Source organism: Eucyclogobius newberryi, unplaced genomic scaffold (genome assembly GCF_026437365.1).
Source record: "Eucyclogobius newberryi isolate DKJ021-1_F unplaced genomic scaffold, fEucNew1.0.hap1 SCAF_2, whole genome shotgun sequence".
Classification (NCBI taxonomy): Eukaryota; Metazoa; Chordata; class Actinopteri; order Gobiiformes; family Gobiidae; genus Eucyclogobius; species Eucyclogobius newberryi.
Window position 1 is genome coordinate 23,630,543 of NW_027315834.1, and position 10,554 is coordinate 23,641,096.

At 40.5% G+C, this 10,554-nt stretch overlaps 1 protein-coding gene across 1 annotated transcript; it reads left to right on the forward strand.

Annotated features, from left to right (window-relative positions):
- The first annotated feature begins 432 nt into the window (after window positions 1-432).
- On the forward strand, window positions 433-10,292 carry nup188 (nucleoporin 188). Its single transcript, XM_072454626.1, has 43 exons — window positions 433-476; window positions 982-1,036; window positions 1,138-1,211; window positions 1,289-1,373; window positions 1,450-1,530; window positions 1,650-1,694; window positions 1,770-1,862; window positions 1,937-2,056; window positions 2,117-2,328; window positions 2,411-2,525; window positions 2,610-2,810; window positions 2,907-2,987; window positions 3,075-3,164; window positions 3,428-3,547; window positions 3,689-3,815; window positions 3,889-4,047; window positions 4,112-4,238; window positions 4,307-4,394; window positions 4,458-4,534; window positions 4,612-4,726; window positions 4,803-4,923; window positions 4,992-5,058; window positions 5,146-5,271; window positions 5,331-5,571; window positions 5,641-5,847; window positions 5,916-6,085; window positions 6,435-6,504; window positions 6,581-6,648; window positions 6,739-6,934; window positions 7,001-7,078; window positions 7,149-7,234; window positions 7,719-7,864; window positions 7,936-8,114; window positions 8,189-8,389; window positions 8,474-8,560; window positions 8,622-8,774; window positions 8,860-8,997; window positions 9,096-9,170; window positions 9,240-9,455; window positions 9,547-9,678; window positions 9,747-9,820; window positions 9,889-10,018; window positions 10,090-10,292. The coding sequence occupies exons 1-43, from the start codon at window positions 451-453 to the stop codon at window positions 10,261-10,263; spliced, it is 5,226 nt and encodes a 1,741-aa protein (XP_072310727.1). The 5' UTR covers window positions 433-450; the 3' UTR covers window positions 10,264-10,292.
- The last annotated feature ends 262 nt before the right edge of the window (window positions 10,293-10,554 follow it).

Here is a 10,554-nt window from a genome sequence, read left to right on the forward strand (position 1 = left end):
ACAGAAAATATGCTGCTTGCTACAGTAAAATTCCACAAAAACAATTTTGGGTCTGTATTGCAGTTTGAACAAAATGTAAAATGATGATCTACTTATGTTTTAGTTCCGTTAATTCAGTGATGAATAGCCTACTTTAAAAAAATAAGGAAAAAAAGTGTGTTTCCTTGTATGGAGTCTCTTGACTTCTTGTACACATTGCTCATGCTGATGCAGTATAACTGAAAAACGATTTAGCTTTATTCATGTTTTCTTAAACCTTTTTAAAAATGTTTTATAACAATCATATTTTTTTATTACAGGGTGATTAAACAACTGCTGCTGTACAAAATCATAAGTACACCATATGATTGACACACGAGGGCAGCAGTGAAGTAAAATCATTGTGAAGAACCAGCGAAGAAGACAAAATATATGACACTTCCCACTAGCCAATCACAAATCAGAAGAAAAATGGCGGATTCGGGGACGATCGTCAGGTACGAAATTAGTCTTAAACATTTAATCATGAACGTATTCTTCAATTAGTTTATGTGTTTTGCTTTTGCGTTGATAGTTCGTACAGTCTGTGCTGTGCAATGTATCACATCTGTTTGTTTTCTCAGTGTCGGTGTTACTATGCTAATGTAGCTTAGCATTACTAATTCAAACGGTTTCCGTTTGAAGTGTGCTCGCCACATGACAGCAACTGTGAACTAACTGAACGTGTTTTAACTACTAACACACTGCAACGTTGAATACAACAATTATGTAACAATATGTGATCAAATATTAATACTTTACACACATTGTATGCGTTCAACGCGACGTGACTGCAACCACATTTGAATTTGATGCTAGTATTTTCACAATTGAAACTGCTTTATGTTATTGTTATTGTGGCAGGGTTACTCTGTATTTTAAACACATCATTTGTAGAGACCTCAAAACCTTTTCTTGAGTCACGGAAACCATCTAACTGTTGTTAATTTGTTTAATTATTAGGAGCTGCAGAGAGTTGTGGACTATATTGCTGGGAAGATCTGCTTTACGTGAGCCGGTATGTGTTATTGCCCGTATCATACTTTATAAACGTTATTATTTTATTAACTAATACTAAATTATTCAGTTTTAATGCAATATATTGTTCTTACTGCACAGGTTCAGATAGAAGAGGAGCTTGACAAACACTGGGACAGATTACACCAAGGTCTCAGTTACTACAAGCCGCCCAGGTTTAGTCACACCCTTAAAATTATAAACGTCGCCTACCATTATATTATAAAAAATAATATTCTTGTTTCAAATCTAGCCCTGCATCTGCTCAAAAGCTGAAGGAAAACAAAGATGTTGCACAAGCGTTAAAAGAGTTTGGCCTCAGAATCAGCAAACTGATGGTCAGTGTTTAATAGTTACTCTTGTGAGATGGAATTTAAAGCTGTGAATTAACTGGGCTTTTTTTTTTTTCAACAGTGTCTTGATGAGCAACAAAGTGTCCAACTTTTACAGGGCTACTTGCAAGAGGACTATAGAGGGACACGAGATTCACTGAAGGTGTTTTAGATTTTATATATTTGAGGATATGTAAAAATATAGGCTGGTAGAATTTTTTGTTTTTTTTCCATGCGTTTATTACAAAATCAATAAAAAAAATTGAATGTTTTTTTGCACAGGTCGTACTGAAAGATGAGAGACAAAGTCAGGCTCTGCTTCTAAAGGTTGTCATCTGCACTTACATTTTGGAGGCCATCATTTGGCTCGGGTTGTGACGGTTTGCTTTTGTATTTTTACAGATAACAGACTATTACTATGAGGAGCGCATGTGCCTGCTCAGATGTATCCTTCTCTTGTTGACGTACTTTCAGGATGAGCGACATCCCTACAGGGTAAGAAGCTCTTATTAGTGATTAGTATTAGTTATAACTGGTACACTATATTGTTAATAAGCGTGTCTGCACAGGTGGAGTACAGTAACTGTGTCTCTAAACTTGAAAAAGACCTAGTGAACAACTATCAAACCCAGTTCAAAGATCTCTTTAATGCAGAAGCCCCAACATGGGAAACCCATGGACCACTTATGGTGAGTTGTTTTTCATTTAGTTACAGAAAACAATTTTTGATTTACATTTTGTACTTTTAGACCGAATGTCAGGTTTCTCTATGGTTTTTCCAATGCTTAAGAGAGCAATCGTTGCTTCTGGAGATACTTTTTCTCCATTATGCCTATTTTGAGATGACTCCATCAGATCTCCTGAGTTTCACAAGAATGTTTAAAGAACAAGGCTTTGGATTGCGCCAGACCAACCGGCATTTGGTGGACAAAAGTATGGATGCGCTGGTAGAACGTATTGGGTAAGGAGATTTCTAGCATTAGAGGTTTCATTTTTTAAAATAAGAATGATAATAAGAAAAACATTATTGGTTTGTTTTGTAGCTACCTAAGCTCTCTTATCTTGGTTGAGGGAATGGACATAGACTTTCTTCACAAGTGTGCGCTGGAGGACCGTATACAACAACATCAGTTTTCAAGTGCCACTGACGTAGTTAAGGTCAACAAATACTTTTGATTAACTACTGAAATTATATAGACGATATGAGACCTTGGAATCATTGTTTTCGTCTTTTCATTTAAGGTGATGGACCAGCTGCTTGTTACTTTTGGAGACATTCACCATCATGGCCCTGTCCTGCTGGCCTGGGTCCTGTTGAGACACACGCTGAGGCCTGAGGAGACCAGTCCTGTAGTCAGAAGAATTGGCAACACTGCACTGCAGCTGGGAGTTTTTGAATACCTGTCTACTATGCTTAAAAGTCTTGGAGCTTCAGGAAACAATGTGAGAAAATATACAGTTTTGGAATTATTTTTTAATTGTCGAAGCCAAAATATTAAGTAACAGTAAGATGGCCAACGTTACATATTTGTGTTCCAGTGCACAGCAAGCACAGCTAAAATGTGCATTTACGGCCTCCTGTCGTTTGTTGTCACTTCCTTTGAAGAGGATAGCCTTCAGGTATAGCAGAGGCCTGGCATTATTTTATACCAGAAGAATGTCATTTACTGCCATTATATTATTTCAACGCAAAAACTCCTTTTGCAGACAGAGAGAGGTACAACGGGTTCTCACCTAATTGATGCTGCCTGTGAGGTCCTTTCTGCTCCCAATCTGGCGGAGATCTTTTGGGAAATGGTGAGAGTTGAACACTTGTCTACCAAGTGAAATCGGCAGCCTTCTGCTTCAAACATAATGATGATTCATATACCCAACGGTTTGTAGTTGGTAGCTGGCTTATTTCGTTTTAAAAATATTGGAATATCGCCTAACCACACTCTCACTACTGGGTATATAAAGAATCATTATGCCTCCAAATCCAAGACAGGATTTATTTATTGATTGGTTGATTTTTACGTCTAAAAACTACATGAGATTTCTTCAAATTTCTTCTTTCTCAGAAGCCCAACATGGGATTGGGGATGATTTTGGACAGTGCAGTTGGGATGTTTCCTTACAAAATTGCACCGTTGTTGCAATTACTGACTGCTCTTCTTTCAAACAAGACCACAGTAAAAAAGGTTTGTTTATTTACGCCATCCATTGTGTCAATCATCATGTTTTCTCTTCTCACTCCGCGCAATGGTCTTAATAACAACAACTAATATAGTTATTGCAATAATTATTTACTTTTTACCACTATATTTGATTTTCATCTGCAGGTTTACAACTTTTTAGATAAGATGTCATTCTACACAGAAATTCACAAGCATAAACCCAATGACATAATCTCCAACGATGATGAAACGCTGTGGAGAAGAAACACCCCAAAACTCCTCTATCCTCTTGGTCTGTATTGTTCTCAATGACCCCAAGTGATTTAATGTTGTCATATTAAAGATTTGAACGTGTATGTCATCAGGCTCTGGACAGACAAACTTGTGGCTGCCTCAGGGTGTGCAGGGCCAGGTCCTGATTGGGCCTGAGCAGGACTTTGTGGTGCGCTGGGATTATTCTTACAGTGCCTGGACTCTGTTCACGTGTGAGGTGGAGATGCTGCTCCATGTGGTTTCCACTGCAGGTATGGTGTTTTGTATGCCTGAGATCAGTGAACCTTATGTTAATTTGTTTGTATTTTATACTAGATGTTCTTTCACACTGTGCTCGAGTGAAACCAATCTTGGATCTGGTCCATAAGATCATTAGCACAGACTGGTCTGTGTCGGACTGTCTTTTACCTCTCACTTCCCGCATCTACATGCTTTTACAGAGGTAAAATTGCAACCTAAAATAAGTACCATCATATCACGGTGATATAATTTCCCTTCTGCTCATTGTAGATTGACATCGGTCATGAGTCCTCCAGTAGACGTTATCGCTTCGTGTGTAAACTGCTTGTCTGTTTTGGCTGCAAGGCTGCCTGGAAAGGTAATTTCAAATGAATTATATTATGATATTTGTCCTTATACTTTATTGTAATGTTGTTTTTAGGTGTGGTCAAGTCTACAGCGCACAGGCTTTTTACCATTTTCCTCTAATGCACTGACGTCCTTGGCTCAATGCATAAGGTAAAAAGCTAAACGTACATCACTGCTCATCTGTAAATGCATCAAACACAACAAACTGACAAACTGGGTCTTTACAGTACTGAGGGCATGAAAGCGGGCAACTATGGCAATCTGTTGGTTCAAATTGAGCAGCAAAAAGGGGAATATCCTGTGACCATTGCCTTTCTCCGACTTATTACTACTCTGGTTAAGGTTTCTTTCAATAGTTTTCTATAACGCATATGTATGTGCACCGTTGGTGGTTTTATTCATCCACACTGTCTTTTAGGGTCAGCTTGGAAGCACACAGAACAATGGTCTGGTACCCTGTGTGCTCTTGGTGTTAAAGGAAATGCTCCCAACTTACCATAAGTGGCGTTATAACACTTACGGCGTGCGTGAGAGAATTGGTGAGTTATTTGAATACTTTATTGAATATACATATATTGTTCTTAATCTAAAAAACACACTGTTGCAGGCTGTCTGATATTGGAACTTATCCATGCCATTCTCAACCTGAGCCCTGAAGGAGAGAGTCAGGGGAGGTAAATTATGCAATTGACCTTGGAGTGTTCCAAACAAAGGATGATTTGTGAAATTGTGAAAGTGTTTATGGTTCTCTCTTCCTTCAGCGCTCCTACGCTGCAATCTTTGTGCATCTACAGTTTGGCCAACACTGAGGCTGGTCAAGCCATTGTCAACATAATGGGGGTCGGGGTGGACACAATCGATGTGGTACTGGCCGCACAGCCAAGCAGGTATTATAATGCTATTTTTATTTCCAGTGACTGGTGTCTGAATATTGTCTCTTGTCCAGTGCTGGGGCTGAAGGTCCAGGCCAAATTCTTATCCAAACTGTGAAACTTGCTTTCTCTGTCACAAACAACGTCATCCGCCTTAAACCTGCCTCTGATGTCGTCTCGCCCCTCGAGCAAGCTCTGACACAACATGGTGGGCACAGCAACAACCTTGTAGTTGTCCTGGCAAAGTACATTTACCATAAACATGACCCAGCTCTACCTCGACTGGCCATCCAGCTTCTCAAACGCCTCGCCACTGTAAGTGCTGTATCCAGTCCAAAAGCATGTGGCTGTCTCGCTCTGGTCTGTTGTAACTTGTACTTCCAGGTGGCGCCCATGTCCGTTTACGCCTGTCTTGGCAGTGACGCTGCGGCGATCCGCGATGCATTCCTCACACGATTGCAGAGCAAAACGGAAGACATGAGGATCAAAGTCATGATTCTGGAGTTTCTGACGGTTGCAGTGGAAACACAACCAGGCCTGATCGAACTCTTTCTTAATTTAGAAGTCAAAGAAAGTAGTGAGGGGTCAAAGGTGAGTGTGTGCATTTGATCTTGTGTTGTACTGGCTGTATTTGGTAAAACATTTTTTTTCTCTGGCAGGAGTTTCTCCTGGGAGAATGGAGCTGTCTTCATGTGGTTTTGGACTTGATTGACTCAAAGCAGCAGGGTAAATACTGGTGTCCACCGCTGCTCCACAGAGCTGCTTTGGCCTTTCTTCTGGCTCTCTGGCAAGATCGAAGGGACAGTGCCATTTCTGTTCTAAGATCCAAGTATGTTTTTTTTTTTTTTTTTTTTACACACATTATATATATATACAGCCCATTAAGATTCTGAATAGGCTAGCTCGGTAGATACAAGGGGGGAGTTTCTGTTGAAACAAACAACTCTTTCTACTTCAGGAAGGCTCCTCCCAATGGGCGGGTCTTACCACAGAACAGTATTAATATCGGCGTTCTCGACCTAAATTCTGTTATTGACAATGACTCTTGGATGAGAGTCGAAACGTCTATTTTTTCAAACTGAGTCCAGATGACTACAACTGAAGCTTTTTCTACTACCACACATTACAGTTTTAAATGATTGCAATATCAATATAATAATTTACTATCCTTGTTTTAGGGAAAGATTTTGGGAAAATTTGTCCACACCGTTGTTCGGTAGCCTTCCTCCCCCTTCAGACACGGCAGAGGTATTTTAGTTTGTTTAATCAAATAATGCAGTGCATTGTGCATAGTACCTGACTCACTTTCCACTTCTGTTTGTAGCCTTGTGTGCTGGAAACTTGTGCTTTTGTTATGAAAATACTTGGACTCGAAATCTACTATGTTGTGAGGTAATCCTAGACAAAATGTTCTAATGGCACATGCTTTTCTGAAAAGATTTAGTTTGAACCTAAGAAAATACCTTGTTCTATTGGTTTTAGTGCCTCGATGGAAAAGAGTCTTAAGGACTGTCTCCAAAAATTCTCCAACAGCCGGCGTTACGAGTACTGGTCCCACTATGTCAAGTCTCTGGTGTGCCATGTCGCAGAGATGGAGGAGGAGGGTATTTGCTATTTTGCAGAGACGCAGATGTTGATTGCAGCATGGAGAATGCTGCTCATTCTTGCCACCACTCACGTACGTTACAGTTCAAGTCTTGTCTATCCAATGTGTGCGATCTTCTAAAACGGTTTTCAATTTTAGTCTGAAGTGATGCATTTAACTGAGGATTCAACCAAGCTTAAACTGTTCATGGATGTTTTGGACGGAGCTAAAGCTGCAGTAAGTGAATTGTGTGTGTGTGTGTGTGTGTGTGGTGTGTGAGAGATTTTGACATGCGTTGTTTTTTTAGCTTACAACACCCTCCTCTGTGCCATGTCTACGTCTCGGGTCCATGATGGCCACTTTGCTGCTCATTCTCCTCAAACAGTGGAAAAGGTTTGTATTTTCTGTGAGTTTCTTATAATACAAGCCACATGTATTATTTTTTCAGACTGGTTGGTTTTGTTTGTTTTAGACTGTGGGGCGGGCACCATAGTTTAATTTATTAATAGGGAAACACTGAAGAACAATTAATACATTTTTGGGGTATCTCGACCATGATATTTAGAGGATATTATGTGTTTTCTTAGTGTTGGTTTAGTCCTCCCTTAAGAGTTGGTTTAGGCGAGATTTAGTCTTGGAATTGTCCTGTTTTTATCTTGCTTGTCAATTATACAATAATGTGTTAAAACATGTCTATATATGTATTAGTTGAGTTTTAGGTATCAACAATGTTTATAGACTGTAAAATTAGTCACAAGACACTTCATACCCAATGATATGCACAGTATTTAAATGTCAAAAGAACATTCACAATATTATACATTTTTGATAAATTGCCCACCTCTAATCAAGACTAAAGCAACTATTGTCACTCCAGTGTGGTCGCTGCTGCGCCCGATGTCCTTTGTCCTCTCTCACTGATCCTGGAAAGTGTCCTGCAAGCTGATCCGCAGATGATGGAGAGGACCAAAGCCAAAATCTTCTCCGCTCTGATATCTGTGCTACAAATTCAAGGCCTCAATGGTACAAACGATCCTTGCATGAGATGTTTTATTACACATTTTAGTATTGGCTGACTGTTTCTAATGTTGCAGGAGGGGAGATTTCTCGGCTGCCTCAACTTTTACTGTCTGTCTGTGAAACAGTAAAAGATGAGTCTTTGGCTCTTATTGACAACACTCGTCTACTGCGTCAAGTAGGAGAGACGTTTGAGGATGAAGATTCTATGGAAACGGACTCGCCTCGTGGACAACAGAAAGACCGGAGAGACGGGGTGAGAAACTAAGAGTACATGTCCTTTATTGGTCACAAAACCTCTCATCATATGTACTTACATTTTTCCCTCAGGTCTGTGTACTCGCTCTGCATTTGGCAAAGGAACTGTGTCGCAGCGATGAAGATGGGGAACAGTGGGTTTCGGTGATGAGGAAAGTCCCAGTGCTGCCTTCTGTTCTGAGAGCACTGGAGCTCAGCCTGCAATCCAGGCACAATCTTTACTTCACTGAGGCTGCGCTTCACCTGCTGCTGACATTAGCCCGCACTCCACAGGTAAATTAGTACTTAATTAAGTTGAATCAACTATTTATCCTTCCATTTTCCTTTCTTGATTTGTAAAGTGTTTGTTTTCCTCAGGGGGCCACAGCAGTTGCTGGTGCTGGTATAACTCAAACCATCTGTCTACCTCTCCTAAGTGTATATGAAGTGTCTACTGCATCTCAGGTAGTAACAGCTACATTGTACAAATACCCCTGTCAGATTATAATAAAACATATCTGTGTAGAGTTTCTCGCGAAAGTCCCAGGACTCTGCATGCTGGCCCAGTGTCTATCGTCTGTGCATGTCCCTGATGGAAAGTCTGCTCAAAACTCTTCGTTACACCTTCATCAATGATGCCCTAGACTTTTTCGGAGTGCACCAAGAACGCATTCTACAGGTAGAAGTTTATAGCTCAACTGCTTAGAAAAAGGAGTAAAGTTTATTCTGTTAAAATGTTTTTGTTTTTCTGTGCACACTTGCAGTGTCTGAATGCAGTTCGAACTGTGCAGAGTTTGGCTTGTTTGGACGAGGCAGACCACACTGTTGGATTCTTGCTTCAACTCTCTAACTTCTGTAAGGAGTGGCAGTTCCACTTGCCCAAACTTCTCGAAGACATTCAGGTAGGGTTAAAAAAAATAAATAAAAAAAAATAAAAAACATCTTTAATTACTGGTGTGTCTGTAAAAATTGTGTCCTCACTTAACCGTGTTTGCCACAGACAAATCTGTGTTACCTGTGTCAGACGTGCACATATCTGCTCCACAGCAAGAAAATGCTTCACCACTACCTGCAGGTCAGAGTCGCTTTTATAGAACCATCTCCCATGTTTTAGCTTGATCCCATCCTTGAATGTTTGTGTTAGGTAAAGAATGGTGAGGCGTTGCCCCCGGGGCCCCTCCCAAGGACGAGCCGTCTGCCTCAGACCCCCTCTAAAGACTCGCCCAGTGGAGGGGAGAGAGAGGAGCTGGAGCACAAAGCACTGTTGGCTGTTCAGTGCAGTCTCCTCAAGATCCTCAGCAAAACATTAGCAACACTACAGCACTTCACTCCAGACTGCTGCCAAATCCTTCTAGATCAGGTCATTAATCTGTCAGCCATTGTGATGAATCACAACCACAAAAATACACAGAACGGGTAATAATAAAAGGTTTTGTCATCATTTGTCTTAGTGCATGGACTTGGCAGAATATAGGATCCTATTCGTGCTGAGTTTCACAACTCCTGCATTTGACCCGGATGTTCCTCCTTCCTTTGGGACTTTGTTGGCCACCATTAATGTTGCTCTGAGCATTCTGAGCGAGGCAAGTCTTCAATACTGGTAAATGATGCATTCCCAGTTATTTTGTTTAAATTGAGTTTTTTTCTTTAGATGGATAAGAAGAAAGAACCAGCCTCCTTGAGTATTGTGTCACTGGCGTCATTAGAGGAGGTTCAAGCCCTAAAGTATGCAAAGTTTTTCAACATCTCATTTAAAAAAAAAAACACATTACATTGAACTTTATCTTCTCAAGGTCGTTGCTCATATTCACGATGGAGAACTGCTTCTATGTGCTGATCTCTCAGGCTGTACGGTGCCTCAGAGACCATTTAATTCCTCCCAGAGACAAACAGCGGCTCAAACAGGAACTCAGCTCTGAACTGGTAATATGAAGCTTTTTACTGGGTCACTTTTTTCCTGCAGCAAATATTTCATGTTGTTCCTGTTTTTCCAGAGCACTCTTCTGTCGAGCTTGTCTCGGCACTTCAGGAGAGGTTCTCCCTCTTCTCCTGCCAGTGGAATCCTTCTATTGAGTCAAACCAAGGCTGCCACTCCTAAAAGCAGCCACGAGGGACAAGAGCCTTTTATCCAGCTGGTCCAAGCCTTTGTCCGACTTGTACAGAGATAGACTTTTGTCAATGAGCAAGTTACTTTCTGTCAAATGATCAGACATTTGTTTGCCGTGTCAAGTCATGGTCTTGGCAGATTAGAAACCAAGACTACCAAGGTTTGTGTCTTGTTTCTAAATGACAGGGACAAATCTTCATAAGGCCTAGTTGTATAGGTCATTAGACATTAGAAACAGCTCTTTGATGTTGCAGTAAATGTACATGAAGCTTGTTTTGTATTATTTACTCTATGTAACTTGTACTTTTTATTCAGTTTACTTCAAGAAGCTACCAAAAATGTGCCTACATTT

Bases quoted from the DNA above. Each gene is read 5' to 3' on its own strand.
- nup188 (XM_072454626.1), top strand. From the start codon at position 451: ATGGCGGATTCGGGGACGATCGTCAG. The intron at 2,329-2,410 runs GTAAGGAGATTT...TTTGTTTTGTAG, and splicing joins GCGCTGGTAGAACGTATTGG to CTACCTAAGCTCTCTTATCT. The intron at 4,048-4,111 runs GTATGGTGTTTT...ATTTTATACTAG, and splicing joins CCATGTGGTTTCCACTGCAG to ATGTTCTTTCACACTGTGCT.